General features: G+C 36.9%; 1 protein-coding gene across 1 annotated transcript in view; it reads right to left on the bottom strand.

Annotated features, from left to right (window-relative positions):
• Positions 1 to 2358: 2358 nt before the first annotated feature.
• LOC149265044 (oxysterol-binding protein-related protein 1A-like) overlaps positions 2359 to 24285 on the bottom strand; it is a 113174-nt gene continuing 91247 nt past the window's right edge. The window contains exons 3-7 of the mRNA XM_089401600.1: positions 4102 to 4219; positions 3880 to 4020; positions 3439 to 3669; positions 3222 to 3335; positions 2359 to 3133 (exon numbers count right to left, since the gene is read on the bottom strand). Coding sequence (XP_089257726.1) covers positions 2966 to 3133; positions 3222 to 3335; positions 3439 to 3669; positions 3880 to 4020; positions 4102 to 4219 — 772 coding nt within the window. The 3' untranslated portion in view covers positions 2359 to 2965. The remainder of the gene's footprint in view (positions 3134 to 3221; positions 3336 to 3438; positions 3670 to 3879; positions 4021 to 4101; positions 4220 to 24285) is intronic.

The following is a 24285-nucleotide window of genomic DNA, read 5'->3' as shown; positions in this document are numbered from 1 at the left end:
ACAAAATATTTCAAGTTTGACTAATTGTTATTTTGTTTCTAATGGTTTTACAAGGTTCATGCAATGGAATATTTGCTAACATAAATCTATCTTAATTTACTGAACATAAACAAGGAATAAATAATCAAAGTGAAAAGCTCAATGTTCTTCACTAGTATTTCAAGTCTAACTAATTGTTAATTGATCTCAAATGATTTTACAAAGCCCATGTAATGACATTAGTATATATCTTAACATTGATCGATCTTAATCTATTGAGCATCAAGAAGGAATAATAAAATAATTGAAGTGCAAATTTCAATGTTTTTTAAGTCCCCTTCCATATAATAGGTCCAAGATATGAATATGGTTTATCTTAGATGGTTAAGAAGAGAATTTGCACTTCAATTTGCTATTGTTCAAATCTCACTTGTAACATGTTTGACTCTTTGTGAGTAATGAAGGATATCTCAATCTCATTGAGGGCAGGATAAGAAGTTATACTTACTAATAATAAATCCAAGGTTAATATAGATTTATTTATAGTTATTTAAATATGGTAATGTTGATTCTATGAGCTTTTAGTGCTATCATAATTAAGATAAATAACTCTTTCTATTGTTTCTTTAGTGGATCTCCCCACACCTAGGTTATAAAACAACTCACTTCACTTGGATGCAATTTGGAAGCTCCATCTATTTATTAAAAAAAAAAACAAAAGAATTATATCAATCCTAAGTGGAGTTATTATTTATTGTTTGATAAGAAAACTTAAAAGTCAATTATATCATTCGCATATTAATTGTCTTTTAATTGATTCTTTTATTCAAAATTGCTATTATGGATAAGTTCATTTTTCTTACACAATTGAATGTCATATTTTTAATGATTGCATTGCATTTGCAATTGATATTCTAAATTTAACCTATGAGTATTGATATATGAGTATTGATATGTTTTGATTGATTAATTAGAATATTTGTCTCGTAATCTAAAATTAATTCTCTACTTGAGTAAGTTCATATTTGATTGAGCATTTGATACCTTATTTGTGGAACCTCAATGTTGATACAAAAGAAGCAACATTTTAGTCATGTGTCACTTTTAGCATGGAGCTTCTCATTCCCACAATCACATTAACCATGTTTCTTCTTATAAGTATTGTTTCAATTATGATAGTTGCTACCTGGTTTCAATAACAACAAAAGAATGTGTGGAATGGCTCACTTCGTGAATGTTTATATTTGTGATTTCATTGTCAAATATGCAATTAGCTCCAAAAAGGTAATGTTGAGGAATTATAAACCACTCATGTAAAATTTTAAAGATAAATGTGAAAATCCAAAAATGTAATGTTAGGGTGTTATGGGCAATTAAGATGCAACCATGTGAATGTGTATAAAACATATGGGTTGCATCAAAATATCTTTTAAATGAAAAGGAAATAATTTCTTTAATTAAGTTGTTGTGTATAATATCACTGTAATGTTTATCCATGTTATATGTTAAAATCTGTATATATATATGTGCAGGTGCGGGGCGAGAAAAATATGATAAATCCAATTTTAATTGATTTGTCATTACAAATAAGATTATTTAATCTATTATTTAATGACAATTTCTGGATGAACTAATTCTTATTTTTAATAATAATGAAATTTTTATTTTTATTAATAAAATTATTTAATCTATTATTTAATGACAATTTCTGGATGAACTAATTCTTATTTTTAATAATAATGAAATTTTTTATTTTCATATTAATAATTAACGATCATTTTTTGTGTGTAAATAAAAAAATCATTCATTATAACAAACTCCAAAATCATAGTTTACTATTAAAAATGTTACCTTATTATTAAAAATGTTACCTTATTATACATGTTGCATAAGTATTATATTTGAAAATATTATTAAAAATGTTACCTTATTATACATGTTGCATAAGTATTATATTTGAAAATGTTAATTTATTATTAACAGTAAAGATATCACTTTAAAAAATATATTACTTTGTTTATGACATTACTATAAATGACCAGGGCGATTGAATGCCTACCTTGTCCTAAAATGGACTTTGAACCAAAGAAAAGGGATGACAGTAGGTGACCTATTTACAATCTAATAGATGGAAAGGAGAATTCAATTTCGAAGGAACTCTATGAATCAAAGGTATTCAAACATACCGTACCCATATCTCTATTTAAAGACCCCCACAACTGTTTCATTGTTATATAATTCTGTAATAATTTTCGACTAGTATCCTTGTCATATGTAAATAGAAAACGTAACAAACCAAGAAAAACAGCAAAACCATCTTCTATTTGTATTCAGCGCTGCAAAGTTTGCATGCGGAAAACTTCGAACCATTGGACCATATTCAGATAAGCTCCACATTATCTTCTATTTGTATTCAGTGCTGCAAAGTGCATGCAAAAAACATCAACTAATTGGACCATATTCAGATAACCTCCAAGCTATATCATCCAATCTACAGTTGGAATTTCGAACAAATTATTGAATATAATTTGTAGTTGGTGACATTTTCTTCCCGGATCAAGTATAGCACTGTAGGTGTCTGCCGTTCTAGAAAAATGTCTAGCCAAGTTGGAAGACATACTGAAATTTGTAAGTGTAACTTCGTGTACAAGGAAAAAATAGAATGAATTTCCCCAAACCAGATATAAAATCAACAAGACCATGTTCCACACACGGTTTGTTGTTCATATCAAAGCTAAGAGGCAACTTGATATCAGAAGAAGAGAATATATGAAGAACCATAAGAAAATTAATAAGCAATAAGCCATGCCTACTTGTAATAACCCCAGTGATACCAAATGTGGCCTGAGCCCTGAACTACTAAGTACTCTCTCAAGTGATTCGAAGTAACAACCGCGGGTACGTGAGATAACAAAATGCTCGATTATGAGCATTGTTACCTGAAATCTTGGCGAAAGGTGAACATATACTAAAAAATGTGACACTCTTAATCAGAAGAAATTTCTAGGGATGTCTGACCAAATATGTTTGGACAATTATCCCATTTACCCAGTTCTCTTGCTTCCCAGTATCCGCCAATATATTTGTATGTGTCCTCGTCCTTCTCTTTGCGAAACCATCGTGGCTGCCACCCACTTTCTTGTAATTTCCTTGACTGCAAATTATAGAAAGCACATTATGAGATAGACTAGATTGGGCTTTAATTTGTTTCATCTGAGGCGGTTGCGAAATAAACAACATACCTGTCGCTGCCTCTGCTCCAACCTCAACTTCTCTGCATTCGCCAACTCATACTCTCCATTTTCTAAATGCCGTTGATCTGGCCTCAGCCTTGAATCAGTTGGGGGGAGCTTTTCCTTGTTTATAAAAAGGAGGAATATTTGATCATAAGATTCCAATGAGGGGAGAAAACATGAAGAACAGTCAAAGCAAGCTTGCTTAATTAACATTGAATTTTACCTTGAGTCCTGGAGTTAGTTCATTGAGAGTTATTGCGAAAGAAGTTAAGTTGTATCTTGTGGGATTCTTCGCACGTTTACTTTTTTTCCATAATAAGCAAGCCTCAGACATTGGATCATAGCCCTTGGGTTTTGTGGCAATATCACCAAGGACGTAATAAATGCTTTCATCCCACTTCCCTAATAATGTGGCTACTTTATTCCCACTCTTATCCTGTACAAACCCTTGTACCTATAGAACAATGTCATCACAAGTTTCTATCAGAACTACTGAAAATTTGGCAAACCCCGATGTCTAGCTACATCTTTGACAGTGAATCGTATTATAGTCAAATCTTGTCAACAAGAATGAAAGAAATGCTAGTTCAGCAAAGACATTTGATGCCCAACAGAGAACCAATTACTTAAGAAACACTAAAACACCTAGATTACTGGAAATTACCTGATGAGGGTTTCGGTCAATTATGGATTGCTCCTTAAACTTTAGCCTACACGAGTATTCACGATCCCCCTGTATACGCATTGTCCCATAGTGATCACAGTATATTTTCCCCAGAATGAGGTTATAAATAGATGTAGTAACCTGCAACCAAATAATCCTAGGATCAGTTGTTAAAATGACCAGACAGATTACAGAGTCATATGTTATACCAGCACCATTTACCTTACTCCATTGAAACACCTCGCCGTCATCAAACTCTAGTGCTAGAATCCCTACAGGGTCAAGTTGGATAGAGCGACCCCAAAATTTGCTCTTTAGGTTTCTGTTGAGTGATGACATCCTGTTGGTATATTTGACATAGGTAAGCATTGGAACATCAAATATACAACTCTTGGTTGTTGAGGTAGTATCGGTACCCAACCGCTTGAAGTAATTCCAGCATAACCCAAATTTTGTTGTGAACTCCCGTATGGCTGTCCTCCCGGAGGGGATAGTGAAAGGGCATACTGCCCCCCATACGGTGGTAATCTGGTACTTAAGGGAATGGTTTGCCCTTGAGGGCCGGACTGCCCAAATTGACCTCCAAATGGATCAATTTATTGAGACTCAACATAAGAGTTTCCAGATATTATTCCGGATGAACAAACAGGAACAGACCATACCGTCAAAATGGCCCCTGAGTGGGCTCCTTCTAGCAATTGAGAGCTAGTTGGGACAGATGGTATACCGGCGAACATTGTTGGAGTGATAGCAGGGAGTTCTGTCATCGTTGTGTCAAACGACACAGTCCTAGATGTTGACGGTTGTTCAGACATTTCTAGTCTATCCAAAATATTACCTAGCATTTCTACAGGAGCTTCCGCTGGCGGTAGACTAACTTCTGATGAAGAAGGATACAGAGTGATCCTGACTCCAAATTGTGATGGAGTACTGGATGGAGGATCTTCCACAATATCTTCTATAGCAATCAGACCAGGTGGAAGGGGTAGACCATCAGGTCCGTAGAATATTTCTGGTGCCGAAGAAGGTATGGAATCTGCAGTGACAGATGTTTGGGGGGCAACACTCTCCGAACCGGTTGTAGATGGAACGGATTCAGTGATACAAGTGTTTACACTCAGACTAGGATCAGTACCACTGTCCTTCTGTGGCCGCTGAACTTCTTCTGTAAAGGCAGGGATACCAGAAATTTTTGGAGTAACTGGAATCTCTAATGTTGTTGGAATACTTGTTCTAACTTTAACAGGAGATTTGGAACCAGTTAAACGAGTTCGCTTTGTCCGTACTAGCTTCGATTCTGGAGACAAAGACGGTTGACTCGTAAGCCTCCGTGAACGACGGGGTTTCAATTGACTTTCTTCCACAATTGCGGATTACTCGATCAACTAAAAATAAAGGGGAAGTATGTTTCTGAATTAGATGAATTTTAGACGCTTTGACACAACTTGTTTTTTCAATTTTTAAGAGTCGAGAAAAAACAAAAGATGACTCTAGTTGCCTTCGATTTTTAATGAACCTGAAGTGACAAGTGCTCAGATGGACCTTTTCTGTTAAGGACTCTGAAAAGGAACGAAAGGGACTGCTCTGGAAATCTAGGTAGAGGGATTACCAAACCAATCGCAAAACTGCAGAATACTTTTTATGGACGGCAGTCAATCTTCCCAAATGTTGTTTTCAGTGCATTGCGATCGATAGGGCGGCAAACACGGCTTCCTATGGATAAAGGATTAAGCCTATTGTGGTCTCCCAAAATATACTCGACGGTACGAACAACAGTTACCAAGCTTTACGACGCCGGAATACATCTCTAGCCTAGACTTCTAAATCCGTTGTGCGTTAGGTTCCAAAGCGTTGTTAGATTCATTGAATTTATTTTATAGTTGATCTTGTTTATGAAGTTTTCCTTTTAGGTTCATCGCGAGATGTAGATGTGTAATTCCTAAAATGCAATCCAAGATGATAAACAGTCTTTTATCTTCTTTGTGCAATGAAAATCCTAGGTACTAAGGAAAGAGAGACAGTATTCTTTCACAAAGAGCAAAGAGCACACTCTAAGTGCACTTTCCTAAATCAAACCAATCAAACAGTCTAAATGCAAATGCACATGCATGTAATTTTTTTCGGCTTTCTTAGTATGTGAATGGAGAAAAGAAAGCTAATGCACAAATCTGAATTACTTTTCAAGCGACAATTATCAACAAGTTTCTTTTAGAAAACAAAAATGGAGGCAATCACAACATTATACGATTTAGAAATGAATACTTGCTTTCGACACTAGAAAAATTACAAATTCAGACCAAATACAATAGTAACAGGATAATTGACTATCTACAGCAAGCAAACTCTTTCCCATGACTGAAAACAACACTTGCGACGCTTTCAAATCAAAGGACGATAGTACGATTACGTTACTGTTGCAAAGGAGAACTAAAAATGACTCAACAAATACACAAAAACATTTACAGTTCTTTCGTACAAAGGAGGCGGAATAACAGCAAGGAAAAGGGGTTTCAAATAGAGATATATTGATCACAAGCAGCAAAATTCATGAATAGAACTGGAAAGAATGAATCACAGGAACCAAAACTGGACAATGCCTAGTCTAATCAGCGCACCTGTAACACAGGGAATTTGAAATGCAGCGCACCTACTACACTCGGGAAGTGCGCTGAATTTCAGATTCACAGAAAAATACCTGTGTTGGGCCAAAGACGAGACTTGGCTTGGGTTCCGGGCCACAGTTTGCAGTTCAGTTCATGGGTTTTGGCCAAGCAAATGGTAATCAGTAATGCAACAATCAGGGGTAGATCTAAAGAGGATCTAAGAGCTATCACAAGGGCAATCAGAGAGTTTGTAAATCAGTTGTTTAATTTATAAACAAATCCTGGAGATTGAATGAAGCGGCATTTATCTACTTTGCATTTGCATATAAAATGCAGTTCGAAAGCTACCTGGCTCGACTTCAGGCTCCATCTGTAAGTTTATAAAATAGACAACAAGGAAGATAAACAAACAAGCTAATTCGTCCCCAGCGGAGTCGCCATTTTGTTACAGGGAAAAGTGTCTACACAGAACTTCTTATCCCACTAAGGTGTGATAGCTACCTTAGAAACAAACAAAGTAAAGCTACTTTCATTTTTCCTTTATGAAGTATATATGAGAGAAGAACAAAGAAGACCAACCTCTGTCTTGCGCTAATCTCCTAGTTCGATTCCTCTCTCTCTTGATAGTCTTTCGCTACTTGTTCCCTTGCACGCCCAGCTTCACCAAGTACCTGTAAGATCACAGTAGCATAGAACTATACAAGAACATGGATCTATAATCATAAAAAATCTAGGATCAGATGTAAATTGACCATACAAATGCAGCAAACATGAATGACACAAGAGTATGGAGGAAAACTTGAATAGCTTTTATTGATAAACAAGAAAGAGCCAAGGGGAGTTACAACCAGTTGTTCTGGCCCATCATCATCCTCTCAGCAAGGAAGCCCCTCTTCACCTCATACAAAGCTTAGATCACCCAACAATCTGATGTTGTCTCAAGAAACCAATAGCAATTCCTTACAATATGCAAAATTCCAGCCTCTGGATCTCTGGGATGAGGGATCCATATATAGATATCTGTAAGGGAGATGAGTCAGATTGTGATTTGATTAGTGTCTTCCCTCTAATATTTCTTGCTTCCACTTGGAGATTGATGACCTCTTACTCATCCTTGGTTGAATTCAGAGAGGCAAGTGTCACAGGAGAAGTTTCTGGAAGTTTCCATGCCTCTCCACCTCGTGGAATGACACTGCCATTTGTCACTTCTCACCCATCGCACCCCATAGAAGGGATTTTTGAAATGCAATGCACCCACACAGTGTGTTTAGGTGATATGCAACGCACTTTGCCTTTGGAGCAGCTGAAATGATCCTATTTTGACCAGTTCTGAGCAGTTTTTCATGGAGAACTTCTGGGAGAAGCTGTAATCTGTTGACCTTGTTCCTTTAGGGGTTAGAACAACACTTTTAGGGACTTAGGAGCCCTTGGTTTATGGACATTTCATTCTTGGGGTTTTAGTGCCCAAAAGTGTCTATAACATAGGGGGCTTCCGATATACCCAGAAGGTACTTGGAAGACAGTCCGTGCGCGGTTCTGTCTAATGCGCTACTACTCGAAGGGGTACCCACAGGGGTTACAAGGGAGTCCAAAAAGCGTGACCACCTCCTATATTTCTTGCTTGCATGCCTCCCCAAATCCACATGTTTATGCGCTCAACGAAAGATCCAGTGGTTTAAAGACGTTGGAACACGTCTCTAGCCAAAAAAAAAACTGCTAAAAAAATGAGATCCCACTGTCCCTGGAAAGTGCTCTGATACCACTTGTTATGTTCTTAACCTACAAGACGATACCAGAATACTAAATATGCGAAGAAATATACCCATAACATAGAACGGTGAGAAATAACAGCAAGTATTTATTATTCAGAAAGCAATTTTCACTTCCCTCTTCGAGGGGGCAACCTCCAATAGAGTAGAGATCGATTACAAAATAAGACACGATGCTCCTCGCAGGGAGTCTCTATCCTTTATATAGAGTTCATACATGCAATACCATGGGGCAATACCCTGGTTCTTATTAATACCATGGCCCATTTGCAACTAACTGTGGTCCCATCACTAAATGTGGGTTAACCACTTGCAATTATTAATATGGGATTTATTGACTCTTTACTAACTATAACTATGACTCAATCCTATTACATAAATAAGGGGGTTAGGGTGGGACCCTAACATAATCTTGTAATAAAATCCATTGAAATTACCTCTCGCTTCCATTCAGGAATGGGTAATGGATTTAGTAATCTAGCAGGATGTTGGTGTTCCACCTTTACTTGTTGAAATTTTATGCATTTGGCTTAATATTTTGCTACATCACTCTCCATACCCAGCCAAAGCAAGTTTTTTCTTCATGTTGTTATCATTTTTTGGTATCCTAGATGACTGGCATATGGTTTCTTGTGGTATTCATCCAATATCATTTGTTTTAGCGTGACCATATTGGGAATGTACAATCTGTTTCGATAAGTTAATAGTTTAACAGAATATTCTGCATATACCAAAATTTCTTTTTGTTGTAATTTCCATTGAATTCCCTAATATTGAGGATCTTTTTGCATTTCACCTTTAATATGTTCCCCAAATTTTGTACTAGTGTTTCTCACCGACCTCCCTATCAGAGCATGGGCATGTCTTCTTAGAGCATCTGCGACCTTGTTTTCCTTTCCTTTTATATGTTTTATTTCAAATTCAAACTCACTAAGGAAGGCTAACCACCTTGCTTGTCTAGCATTTAAATTAGGTTGGCTAAATAAATATTTCAAACTGATGTGATCTATCACCAAAATGAACTTCTTTCCTAATAAATAGTGCCTCCACATTTTTAGGGTGTGTATCACTACTACCAATTCTAAATCATATACAACATAATTATGTTCGTTTTTTTTCAACTTTCTAGACTCATAGGCTATTACTGCATTTTCTTGCATCAACACACCCCCAATTCCTTCCAAATAGGCATCATTATACACGGTAAATTCCTTATTTGGGTCTGCAATTTTTAGTATAGGGGTTGTTGTTAATAGTTGTTTTAACTTGTCAAAACTTTCTTGACATTTGGTTTTCCATTCAAACTTTATTCCCTTTTTCTGCAAGGAGGTAATAGGATAAGATAATTTTGAAAAACCTTCTACAAATCTTTGATAGTATCCTATAATTCCCATAAATGAACAAACTACTGACACATATTTGGGTGTTGGCCAATTCATAATCGCCCTAACCTTTCTAGGGTCCATAGATAGTCCTTCCTTGGAATTAATGTGCCCTAAATATTATATCTTTATTTGGTAAAACTCACATTTGCTAAGTTTTGCATAAAGCTAATGTTCTCTTAAAGTCTGTAACACCAATCTGAGATGTTCTTGGTGCTCTTCTTCATCTTTAGAGTACACTAGGATGTCATCTATGAATACTAACACAAATCTGTCAAGATATTTGTGAATTACGTTATTCATTAGACACATGAAGGTTGTTGGTGCGTTAGTGAGACCAAAAGGTAACACTACAAACTCATAGTGTCCATATCGAGTTCTAAAATATGTCTTGTGAATATATTCATCTTTTATCTATAGCTGATGATAACCAGTCCTTAAATAAAATTTTGAAAAGATAGTTTCTCCCCTTACTTGATCAAACAGGTCATCAATTCAGGGAAGTAGATATTTATTCTTGATAGTTAACTTGTTCAGTTGTCGATAATCGATGCACATTCTAAATGTGCCATCTTTTTTCTTGACAAATAGTATAAGGGCCCCCCATGGTGAGACACTAGGTCTAATATAACCCTTATCTAGCAGTTAATGTAGCTGCATTTTTAGCTCCAATAATTCTAGTATACTCATTATATAAGGGGCTCTAGGCATGACAATAGCAACTAGTACTAAATTGATAGAGAAATCTATATCTCTATGAGGAGGTAACTTGGGAATTTCCTCTGGAAAAACATCTTGAAACTCTCTTATAACCGATAAGGTCCCTAAACTTTCTTTTTCTGTTAGTTGTTCATCTACTTCCACATGCACCAGGTATACTTGACATCCTTTCCTTGCACTCCTTTTTAACTGTAAAGCTGAAATTTCTCGGACTGATATTGGTTTTGGTTTTCCTCTTATCAGTTTGGGTTAGCCATTTTGATTCACACAACTCATAGTTTTCTCCAAACAGTTTATGACAACTCCCTAGTTTTCTTACCAATTCATGCAAATTAAAATTTCATACGATCCTAAAGGAAGAATGTTTAAATTTATTTATGTGGATTAACCATTCAATTCCACATGATATTATCTTATATGGTGAGTTACCTTTCTTTTAGTACCAGTTGCTAATTCTACCAACCATGCATTCTAAAAAAAATTCGATTGTAGATTACATTTTTCCACAAATTGGGAGCTAATATAACTCAAAATAGCCCTGGGATAAATTAAACAGAAACATATTGGTTTAGAATAGTACTTCAATCTCAATCATAGTAGATTGATGCTCAAATTGTTTGTCTTCTAACCCTGCACTTATTTTGGGAATATTTATGGCCACATCATTTCCAGTGGTTTCTTCATGAAATTCTTGAATAATTTGAATTGATCATGGATTATGTGGACAGTCTATTAAAAAATGTGGTTCACCACAACCCATCACTTCAGCAGTTCTCTGACTCTGTCTCTACCTCCTTCTATTTCAACCCTTCTGGTTCTATACTTTTATGATTGGATTTTTCTGTCAATTCCCTTATCATTCATTCCTGCTCTTCACTCGCCCTCCATAGGCATTCATTGCTATTTCTGAGATGTGCCAGCTCTTGTTGTAAATTTCTTATAACCTCCATAAACTGAGAGTTTTGTGGAGTGTCGCTTCCTCCCATATCAACATATAATTCTTCACCACCTGTTATGGTTGGAGGCGATTCCTGTTATGAAACCAGCTCACAAAAAGATAGAAAAGAGAGATCCACGCCTTAGAATTCAGCCTCTTCGAGGGGGCAACCTCCTTTACATTACATAAATGAACAATTCTTGGATGATACAAATGACAAAACCTCCTTTCTATATATAGGAGTCTAAGGAGTCACAATATAATCCAGCCGACCTAACAATAATAATATAAAGCCACAAAAATAACAATAGAGGGATTCTATGGGGCACAGAAATAACAATATGGGGGTAATAGGGGCACAACAATATAAATAAGGGGTATAACTACAATAGTAATGGGGTAATCACTAGTATTATAGGGACCCAACATGCCCCTCTCCTTCAAAAAAGTGTTGTCCTCAACGCTTGAGTAGTTCTGGATACTTCTGCATAAAATTCTCATCCTCCCATGTGGAATCTTCAGCGGATAAGTTCTTCCACTTGATAAGATACTCTGAAATTGATCGATTTCGTAGCTGTCGAGTTCTTGTTTCTGTGACTGCTTCCGGTTCCAATATAATTTTTCCTTCCTCGTCAAGTTCTGGCAATATTGTTTGAACTGGGAGCTTGTCACCTATAACCTTCTTTAAACATGAAACATGGAAAACTGGGTGCAATCGAGAAGCTGCAGGAAGCTCCAATTTGTATGCCATAGTACCAATCTTTTGCAACACCTTGTACGGACCATAATACTTTGGTGATAATTTATTATCCTTCTTAGCTTGCTTTAGGGACATTTGCTTATATGGTTGTAGCCGTAGGAATACCCAATCACCTACATCAAAACTTCTTTCACTGCGATGTTGATCTGCCTGTTGTTTCATTCTATTTTGTGCCAACACGAGGTTATCCTTTAAGAGTTGGAGGACTTGTTGTTGATGTTCGATGTGATGTTCCACTGCCTGAACCTTAGAATTTTCTCTTAAATATGATGTGATGGATGGTGGTTGATACCCATAAAGTGCCATAAATGGGGTCATTTTTGTTGCTGTATGGAAGGAAGTGTTATACCACCATTCAGCCAGAGGCAACCATTTGACCCATTGTGTCTGTTTATCAGATACAAAGCAACGAAGATATCCTTCCAAACATTTGTTTACTATCTCAGTTTGCCCATCAGATTGAGGATGATAAGATGAGCTATGAGCTAACTGAGTACCAAGACAAGAAAATAATTCTGTCCAAAAATTTCCAGTGAAAATGGGATCTCTGTCACTTACAATAATCTTTGGGTTTCCATGTAGCTTTTGAAATTGTTTCCATAAATGCAGTAGAAACTGTACTGGCTTTAAATGGATGTGATAATGCACAAAAGTGTGCATACTTGGTAAGTCTGTCAACTACCACCATGATGACACTCTTTCCCTCAGACTTGGGTAAACCTGTGATAAAATCCATTGAAACCTCCTCCCAACGTTGGCTTGGAATGGATAAAGGTTGTAATAGACCTGGTGTCTTAATTGTTTCAACTTTATTTTGCTGGCAAACCAAACATTCCGCCACAAACTTTTGAATATCTGATTTAAGGCCATCCCAAAAAAATTCCTTCTTAACCCTGTGGTAAGTTTTTAAAAATCCTGAGTGCCCTCCTAAGGGAGAAGTGTGCAATTCCATAAGAATCTTTTGTTTTAGCTGGGAATTCTTACAGAGGTATAAGCGATCTTTGTACCATAACGAATCATTTTGCCAGCTAAATGTATCAGAAGTACTGGAATCTTGTTGTAGCTTTTGAATAAGTGCCCACACTTCTTCGTCATTCTTCCATTCCTCCCTTGCTTCGTTTATCCAATCTGGTTGGATAATAGAAATGGCACACAACAATGCTTCCACATCCTCATCCTTTCTTGAGAGTGCATCTGCCACCACATTTTGCTTCCCTTTTTTGTAGATGATTTCAAAGTCATAACCCAACATCTTTGTGACCCACTTTTGTTGCTCTTCAGAGGATAATCTTTGTTCTAAAAAGTATTTAAGGCTATCATGATCCGTTTTTACCTTGAAGTGTCTTCCCATTAGGTAGGGTCGCCATTTCTTAAGTGCATGGAGTATTGCCAACATTTCCTTCTCATAAATAGCTTTGCTTAAAAACTTTCCCTTGATTGGACGACTTTCAAAAGCAATGGGTCTTTCATCTTGCATTAGAACAGCACCAATTCCATTTCCTGAAGCATCACATTCCACAATAAAGGTTTTTGTGAAGTCCGGTGTAGCTAAGACCGGTGCTTGGCACATTGCCTCTTTAAGATGTTCAAAGGCCTTTGTTGCTTCCGGAGTCCATGAAAATGAATCTTTCTTCAATAATGTTGTTAGAGGTGCTGCTATTCTCCCATAATTCTTAACAAACTTGCGATAATACCCTGTCAACCCAAGAAATCCTCGCAGATGCTTTATGGATGTGGGGATTTTCCATTCCTTAATGGCTTTAATTTTGCTAGGGTCTACCTTAACTCCTTCATGAGATACAATATGACCCAAATATTCCACCTCCTGGACTCCAAAGAAACATTTGGATCTTTTTGCATATAATTGTTTCTCCTCCAATAGTTGTAGCACCCTGTCAACATGTTCAACATGATCCTTCCAAGACTTGCTGTAGATTAGTATATCATCAAAAAATACTAACACAAATTTTCTAAGGAATGGTTTGAAAATTGAATTCATCAAACCTTGAAATGTTGAAGGTGCATTGGTAAGGCCAAAAGGCATGACCAAAAATTCATAATGACCCTCATGAGTTCTAAATGTCGTTTTTGGAATGTCTTCAATCTTCATTCTGATTTGATGATATCCCGAACGAAGATCCAACTTGGTGAAGTAAATTGATCCATGCAATTCATCCAGTAATTCATCAATGACAGGAATGGGGAACTTATCTTTAATAGTGAGCTTGTTGAGCTCCCTATAATCTGGACACATGCGCCATGATCCATCCTTCTTGTGCACCAATACTACTGGAGCTGAGAAAGAACTTTGACTCGGTTGAATTATACCAGCCTCTAGCATTTCTGCAACCATACGTTCAATTTCACTTTTTGGACATATGGATATCTGTACGGCCTGATGTTTGGAGGAACACTTCCTGGAATCAGATGAATAGCATGATCATGATCACGCATAGGTGGGAGACCTTTGGGAGTCTCAAATACCTTGGAATGATTGTCCAGGACTTTTTGGAGATCTGGAGAAATAGATGATTCCAATGTGGAAACATCTAGCGAACATAATTGTGCAATTACACCTCTTTGCTCCTTTTTTAGAAGCTTTGTCATGCCATTAGAGCTGATTATCTTTCCTGGTTTCCCTGCAATACCCCTTAATTCAACTTCCTTTCCTTCCATAGAAAATTTCATGAAAAGTTCTTGAAAATTAAAAGCTATTGTACCCAAGGATTGTAGCCATTGGACTCCTAGTACAACATCAGCACCTCCCATTGGAATGGAAAGCATTGGGCTAGTCAATACATATTCTCCCATGGATAGCTTGATATTATGGCACTTTCCAGAACAATTTATTGTTCCTCCATTTGCAATCATCACTTGACACTCTGGTGCTGGATATAGGAAGCAATTCAATTCTTTTGCTACCCTACAATGAATAAAATTGTGGGTGCTTCCTGAATCAATCAACACTATTACCTTTTTCTTCTTGATTTGTCCTTCTATCTTGATGGTTTGAGGAGTGGTAATTCCCGCCAATGCATTACAAGATATGGTCGGATTTATTTTTTCTTCATCTAGGCTTTGTTCCTGGAATATATCCTCTTCTTTTGACCTTTCTTGCTCCTTTTCTTCTTCCTCTTCACAATCTATGTAGAATAATTTCTTCTCAGCACACTTATGACCTTTTGTGTATTTGCTATCACAATTGTAACAAAGCCCTTTTGCTCTTTTTTCTTCCAATTGTTGTGGTGTCAACCTTGTAGGTTGTGGAAGACTATGGGCAACAACACTTCCGTCTTTATAGTTGTGAATGGTATGCTTCCTAGTTGCCATAATTTTGCTTTCCATTTTTCTTGCTAACCTGAATGCCTTCTCTAATGAATCAGGTTCCCAAAGGCGCACATCATGTTGGATATTATCCTTTAAAGACCCTATGAACACATCAATCCTATGCTCCTCTGGAATATCTTTTACCCTTATGTTCAATTTTTGGAACTCCTCAATGTGCTCCATTATTGAACCCTTTTGTTTGAGACTTATCAATTGGCTAAAAAAAGTGTTGCTTTTTGTATCCTCATAATGTGCTATCAATTCTTCCGTAAAAATTGCCCAAGTGATAAATTGTTTACGAGAAAAAGCCATTGATACCATACAAACTGATTTGGTTCCAAATATAAAGTTGCCATACGTACCTTTTGTGTGTTTTGCACATTATTGAGATCGAAGAATTGCTCCATCTGTAATATCCATGTGGCGGGATCCTTGCCATCAAACTTCCTCATATCGATTTTTGGAACATGGTGAGTCTTCGATCCAACATTAGAGTCTATGGAATCATGATTAACATTTCTTTTGTTTCATCATGAGTTTCCTTTACTACCTTTTCACCATTAGTGACCCTTTCTTGTAGCAACTTCTTCAATTCTTCCATGTTTGTCTTCAAATCTATCTTCAAATCATCCATCTTAGCTTCCACGTCATCATCTTAGCTTCTACGCCTTTCTTTAAAAGTCCATCTTAGCTTCTACACTTTCTTTAAACCGTCCATCTTAGATCTGTTCCTTTTGTGTAAGGGACATTTGTTGCACTTGGTCTTGTAATTTTGATATATCATGTTGCATTTCTTCCTCTTCTTCATGAGTCATGCTAGAGCTTTCAGGTTCCTTACTAGGTGTTTGCATTTTCTTTCCTCGGTGCATCAGTTACCGATAATAATGCTCTACTATGCCCTTTGAATTCCTTCAAAATAAATTTTCAAACCAAGCTTAAGCAAAAATTTAAGAAAATCTACACACCTTTTTTCACTTTGTAGGAGCTCGATATTGCCTCTGATTATCTTTGTACTCTCTGATTATCTAGCCCTGAATTGGTGACCTGTAGTATCCCTCTGTGTCATCTTTCCAATGCCACAAGTCTGACCCAAATTGGATTCTCCAAGGAAGTTTAATGCAAAATCTCCCACAGTGACTTGATTATAGACTAGTTCAGTAGAGCGAACTTGTACAGCGTGCCACGAGTCACTGTTTCAACCTTTGGATCTGAAAAATACCAACAAGAAACTACAGTCCGTCCTCTTTTTGTACCTTCTTATGAAACTTCAATCCGATCCGCAGAGAGAAAGTTATGACGATTATCCCCAGGTCACCTGTTTTGAATGTAATTCAGGAGTCTGCAAAAAGACCAACTTCCTCAGATCATATCTCCGCAAATATCGTGCGAAAAGTTCTGAAATTCGGACCACAATTCACCGCGATTTCTTCTCAAATGGTTTTTTTTTTCAACTTCTGAAACGTCACAGAAAAAAAGTTATAGCAAAAATTCCACGATGACCTGTTTGGAGCAGTGAAACCCTAGAATCCAAAGCTCTGATACCAAATGTTATGAAACCAGCTCACAAAAAGATAGAAAAGAGAGATCCACGCCTTAGAATTCAGCCTCTTCGAGGGGGAAACCTCCTTTACATTACATAAATGAACAATTCTTGGATGATACAAATAACAAAACCTCCTTTCTATATATAGGGGTCTAAGGAGTCACAATATAATCCAGCCGACCTAACAATAATAATATAAAGCCACAAAAATAACAATAGAGGGATTCTATGGGGCACAGAAATAACAATATGGGGGTAATAGGGGCACAAAAATATAAATAGGGGGTATAACTACAATAGTAATGGGGTAATCACTAGTATTATAGGGACTCAACAATTCCTCTGCCATCCTATAATGGACTGCTTTACGTATGTACCTTATAAAAAAGCACAATCTGCTATCAGTATTTTCATAATAATATTCCTACACAAAATAATTATTGACTATGATGGTCCATTGTGGGCCCAGTATTAGAACCATGGCTTCGATACCACTTGTCACAAACCCATAAATCACAACAAGAAAAGAAATATTTTTTTTATCGGCCTTTGTAACGAGAGATATTGTCTTTTACTAACCAATTACTGAATTGAGGGTCTTTTGGGTCTTTTCAATTTTTTTTCAAGATGAACTATAACATGATAATTTATCACGTACCTCCCATTCCTAAATTCCTCATCCAAGGTGGCACCTAGACCATATATCTTATCCTCAATATAGGTGTTTACTATGGTATCAAGGGGATTTATTAATAATACCTATAAAATCATGTTATGACTTATTCAACCACCTTAGTACCAAATCACGATGTTATTATTGTTATGTCTATTAAATAACCTTATCTTCATAATATTTGGACCTCAACCATATTTATTTCTCTAATTATTAAACCCTTGGGTTATATAATTGTGCACTTCCAAGATCTACAGGAATCATTTATCTTGTCCATGTTCTAAGGTTAAATTAATGGATTCCTATATGCATAATACTTACATCGCACCCCTGAGTCATTAAATACTTTGTAATATGAAATAAGTGCTCCACTTCTCAACAATTCGAAATGGGACAAAGGTTGGTTGCATGGAAGGTCGAGTGGCCATTCCCCTCAAGCCAGTGCATCGAACACAATATGCTCTTCACGTAAAGGTTCAGGCCTGGCTTTTTGTAAATGGCCCAGATGATTTGTGAAGATCTTGTTGAAAAATGTTACTAGGTTTGGTCTCCATAAAATGTATTTGTCAAAGAATTTCTATTATTGTTACAACAACTTATTGAAGAATGGGTTTCATTCTTGGGTCATCATTTTATTAGTCAAAGTGCCCATTATGGACTTCTAGGATTAATAAAGAGTCATTAGAGTCATTGTATATTTTATGATGCCCTTCTTGGGCTTTTAAACGATGTAAAAAGAATTATTTTTGAGTTAAAAATGAATTATGTAACCTCCACACCAAGTTGACCTCGAGGAAGGAAATTTGACCTCATTGGAAGGCTACATAAAATTGGATGTTTGACTTCATTTGGAGCATCTCACTCTCTCGAGCATAGTTCGATATCTGAAGCTAGAAATTGGAAGCTAGAAAAATGTGAAGTTGAAGGAAGGGTCTAAAAGGAGCGTGAGTTTGGTCAAGAAGGAAGGGAAGAAGAAAATCAAAGTTTTGGTGTCTCTCTCTCTCGTGTCAGCTAGTTTAGGAGATTGAAGTCTCCTTGTCAAGGTCAAATTTGTTGTTTATGTTGAAAAGTTGAAGTTGTTGTTGATGCCAGAATCTAACAAGTCAAAGTTGTTGTTGATGCCAGAAGTTGCCAGGTCGAAATTTTTGATGATGTTGGAAGATTCCAAGTAGAAGTTTTTGCTGATAAGCTACCAAGTCAAATTTGTTAGGGTCAAAGTGTTGTTACTAATAGGTCTAAGGTTGTATCGAAGAAGAATAGGTTGGCTTGGTGTGGAGGAAGTCTTTTGCCAGGTCGAAGAGTCTCAACGAAAACTATTGAAGGAAGAGATTTTGACTTAGTTTTCCCCTAGATAGGGATTTTTCCTTGGCAGAGTTCCTACATCTTGTGTCTTGTGTTTTTTTATCTTCATGCACACATAATTTTGTATTTTCTTAATGAAAGATAATATGACAAATAAGTAAAAGAATCCAACATAATTCAAGAGTAATTATCAAGAAAGAGGAATCTAACCCTAATCCTACTAGCAATGATTTCTCAACATGGTTTCAGAGCTAAGGTCAAAGAATATTGAAGATCACATCATTGGCTTGAAGGAATTGTATTAAAAAGACTCAATACTACTTATTCAACAAATTCAAAAGCCAAGGGTTCCTCGTTTCACTTACAAGTTCACTTAATAATGATAATGCATGGATTAATGATAGTGAAGCATCTAGGAATATCACAAGAAAGAGTAAACAAACTCACACTCTATCAAAGGAATTAAGAATCTTGGGATCAACATCATTAAAAGTTGGAGAATGGAGCTAAGGTGAAGAAGGAGGAAAAAGACAGTATAAGGATCTATTGAAATTGATCTAAGGAAACTCGAGAATTTGATTAAAGAATCACATAATGACACCTTATAAGGAAATAAGCTTACTATTTTCAAGGACAATGTCGAACACAATAAAGGAAGAGAACAAATTATAAGAATCATTCAATTTTTGAAATAAGACAATAGATCTCATCGCCGAAAAGAATAAATCCTTGGATCTAGTAAAAGGAAAAGTGAAGAAGTCTACAAAGAAATCAAGAATCCTAAAGGGCCAAGAAAGAAGGGATAGGGATCAAGCAAAATTTTCCAAAGAAGTTTCACCAAAGAAGAACATGATGGAAGGACTTGAAGTGAAATACGTATTTGTTAGGAACTCTTAGGGACTGTATCCCTTTCCTCCCTCAAGCTTGGAATAAGCCCCTTACCAACTTCCAAAGATAAGTGTCTTACTCTTATTGTCTTTTATATTTGGTTTCCCTTACTTATATAAGGCTTTTTATATTAAATACTAATTTTTGGGAGAGTGTTATATTATTTCGATGACTAGACCCATGCGTGAAGTAGGGGGGCTAGAGGGGGGGTGAGATCCCCCCCTTTGTTAGGTTGGGCACAACAGGGGGGAACATGGGGGTTTTACAGGGGGTAAGTAGCCCCCCACATGGGGCCTAGGGCAGCATTTTGGGAAGAAAAAAAATTGGACCCTATATTAGGTGGGCAGACCTACCTATGGTTTTGTGCATAAGTTTTGCACATGGTTTTGGGCATGATGGTTTTCTTCACATGCTATCTTGTAGATCCTATCAAGGGAACTATGTTTATGTTCAAATCTAGGGTTAATGGATTGGGGTTTATGAATGCTTCAACATGTATATATATGTGTTGTAACATTGAAAGGAATATAATGAAAAATCAATATGGCAGTCATGGTTTTGGGATCCAGGGGAAAATCTTTGTGTATATCTATTTTATGTTTTAAGTTCTCGCCATTATTTCTTTTCTATTTTTATAATTCGTATGTAGGTAATTTCTGTACAGGGTTAAAACCTAAGTTAATCACATTTCTAGTCATTTTTTTTTTTACAAAAGACTTGTTGAATACTCAAGGAACATGGAAGAAGGCTTCCAAAAACAAAGAATTGGAATTACAAGGTTTGTTAAGAAACAAGAGGTATGTTTTAAACTACAAGCTTTTTATATTTATTCTTAATAAACTATTACTGACATACTTTTGCCTAGCTTTCTTGAATCTTAAATATTCTTGATTGGGTGATCATCATTAGATAAATTTACCCTCCTCATATCTCTGATTATTGTTGTGGAACCCTAGAAAGGTTCATTGTGAAAACCTTAACTTAAGGGTATGTCGGTGATAATGTGAGAAACCATAATATGCTTAGGAAAATTGTTGAAATAAAATGTTTAATGTTTTGATGAAGTCATGTTTGGGACTTTGGTATGGATATGGAAACCCTAACTTGTTAGGGTTGAATGGTAATATCTGAAATCTTGAACCTTTAAAGTATTTATAATTTAGGATTTTTTATGTTTTGTATTGAAATCCTAGATCAAGGGTTTAGTAGGATGTATAAGAAAGACACTTATAATGTCTTAGAAATGAAATCCTTGGCATGTATGTGTTTTTCTGATCAAGTTTTTTATATTCTAATTGATATTTGTGTAATTGGGTTTGACTAACACATGTTATGATGTGCTTGTGCATGATGATGAAATCCTAGATATATGATTTGACATAATTATTAATGGTCATGAGTCATGTTAGCGCTTGAGATTTCACCCTAGGCTGAGGAAGGTAAACCTTCAAGGCAACATCAAACCATTTCACCTCGTAGCTAGCCCTACGGGGTATGAGAAGGCTCTCTCCGGTCAAACTCGGTAGATCTTTCAATAGGATGAGCTGACCCAATTAGGAACACTGATATTAGGCTAGTAAACTGATAAGGAGGGTTGATTTAAAGTTTTTGGGGTTTTTGGTGGCAATTGGAGGATCTTCAATTTTAGGGTGCGGGGATTTGACACAATTTCTGCAGGTGGGTCTTTGGGGCAAGGTAGGAGTTTGTGCTGATGCCTTTAGCTGAGATGGATGATCAAGGAAGAATGATAAGAAGGCTAAAGAGGGCAAACAATGACTTTGAATCCTCTCTAGACAGTGGAAAACATAAACATTAAACAAATTTGAAAGCTGAGCATGGCAAGCATGAATTCAAACTTTATCACTTCATTTGTTTAATAAGCTGCAGTAAAGAAAGAGATGGAACACATAAACACACTTGAAATTACAATAAGTGAACACACCATCAACACAAGAGTCCACAAGAATCCCAATGATGTCTGCAAAACCCTGGTCTTCCTTTTCCTCAAATTGCAGAGATACAAGTAAAATATACAATAGGAGCTTCTCCCTCAAAATTCCAACCTTCCAACCCCTGAAAATGATTGAGAAAATACATAATATAGGCAATCCAACCTCTTCCCTTGCCTCTAGGGGTCGAACTCATCCTTCTAAGAGCTGTTTCAACCAATTCTAAACTGAGCACTAAAATCTAGGCAGTCAAAATAACTTGCCTCTATAAGCTAGGAAACCAATCCATTCATTAAATATTTACCCTTTACATGAATGAATCTTCTAGAAGTGTTAAACAAGAGTAAACGTGTCTTAGAGCTACAATAATTACATCAAAGATAATCATCTTACACCCCAAAAAGTCAAACTGAGTCAAATCTGCGTTTTCTGGGCTGTACAGTGCAATCTGGCAAAAAACTGCCTGACTGGTCGCGCCCCCCTGCCTGACTGGTCGCGCCCCTTTGGAGCTCTGTTTGGGGTACTTGAAGGTGGCCAAATTGAGAAAAAGTGGGCTTGTTGGAAAGGTCTGTGAGTCTACTTTCCAACCCAACTGGAATTTTTGAATTTGGAGTTGATTTGACCCCTCAAAAGTCATTTCTCCCAAGACAGCTTTCTGCAACTCAAAATAGGGGCAGAAAGTCAAAATTTGCATGTATTTTGAGCTTTTGGAAGCCCAAATCTCCATAAAATCTGAAACCCATCCATAGGCAAGTGTATTTTTGCATTAAAATTCTAAAAATGCAAAGTTTTCCCCGTTCTGAGTTGCCCCCATGTATGGTCGCGCGCGGGGTGAGACCAGTCAAATGGCCAAAACCTGTAAAATTCCCAAAAATGCCAAAAATGCTTCAAAACTCTCAAAATTTCTTGGGTTTGCTGCTAGGAGGATGCTAATGAGTATCATGGTGAGTGAGAGAGGCCTCAGCCAAGATACGGAGCGGATTGGTCTTCTTTTTCCGTTTTTGTGCCTTGGCCAAACTCCTTGGATCTGGCGATTGTAATTTTGGCATTTCTCTAAAACCATGACACCTGTGCAAAAAGTGAAGGAGGTTTTTCTTATTTGGCATGTTATGGACAAAAACCTCTCTCAGTTTTCCAAAATTCATATTTTATTGCTCTGAAACATCATTTTAGTGCAACTTGTCCCGATGTGTGAAACAAGGGATTTTGTCGAAATGGAGTGAGATGAAGGGGATAGGGGGCTTCTAAATTCTTGGGGAAATTTTTGGGAGTAGGGAGGGATGTTAGGAAGTAGGGGAAAGTGGAATCTCAGAGATTGAGTGAGGGGAAGGGGTCCAAAAGGGCAAAACACAGGCCAAACCTAGAAAATTGCCAGGTTGTAGCTAGAAACTAGGGTTTGTGCAAAAATGAGGAATTTGGCGGATCTAAGGGATGGGAAGTGTTTGATAAGGTACTTTAAGGATAGGGGAAGGTGTATGAACATCAGGAAACAAGTTTTGCTGGTGATTTGACCATCCAAGAGAAATTTCCTTCAAAACCCTAGGAGAGGGAAATGACCTTGCCTAGGCACAACTGAAGCATGAATAAGGTGTAACATGACCCAATGGAACCTAATATGATGATAGAAACCCTCTGAATGATGACATGGACTGACATTTGGGCAAACCCTAGACCTAATGCCTAGTGACCAAATTTTGGCTTGAAGACTCACTGAAATGACAAAATTTGACCTTGACACTTCAAAATCACTTTGTAAGAGCATATTTGATCACTGGAGGAAGGCTGGAAAGACTGACACTAACATTGGCTCCAATGGGGATGGTAGCTCCTTGGAGGTGCCAAGAACCTCAGACCTCTGGGAGAGCAGACCAGTGCTTGCAACCATTGGGCGATGGAGTCATTATTTACACCTTTGACACATTTATTGAATGAAAACTTGACTGAAACTTAACTAAATCTTGACTCAAACCGACTCGATGGCAAACTGAAATAACTTGAAAAACTCACTCAATGGGCCAAACACAAATGACTCATGACTGACTTAACTAAAACAAGAACTTACAAAGCTTATGGAAGGGGAGCAGTCCATCAAGATTTGAAATCATGATGACAACCACCTTGTTTCTTACAAGACAATATACCATCAAACGATATCAAAATGCCAATGCAACCAATCAAGCAGATGCCTTCTTGATTGGTTCGCCTGATCAGATCTTCTGGTCAACAATACAAACCTATAACTGAGCATCCAAAAGCATAGCTGAACATGATCTCCTTCATCACTGAACACTGCAATAAACACTATCACTGCTGGCTGCAACAAACTTGCTAGAGGATCGTGAAAAACATGAAGTCTTGACATTGCCACCTCCTGCTGAAAGAACAAGGTTTCCTTCGCTTCAATTTCTGATCTGCCTTCATCATGTGCTCCAGTAAAAGTATGCTCATAAGCTTCAAAAAACTCGGAACAAATGGATGAGCAGATCTCTTCTTGGAAAAACATTTCAGGACATGAAACATATGAAGAATCTGAAAGGTAATCCTGTATGCTCT

Source organism: Pinus tabuliformis, chromosome 6, assembly GCF_031772625.1.
Source record: "Pinus tabuliformis cultivar Carrire ecotype Pingquan chromosome 6, CPIR1, whole genome shotgun sequence".
Lineage (NCBI taxonomy): Eukaryota > Viridiplantae > Streptophyta > Pinopsida > Pinales > Pinaceae > Pinus > Pinus tabuliformis.
This window is presented reverse-complemented; position numbering and strand designations above follow the sequence as displayed.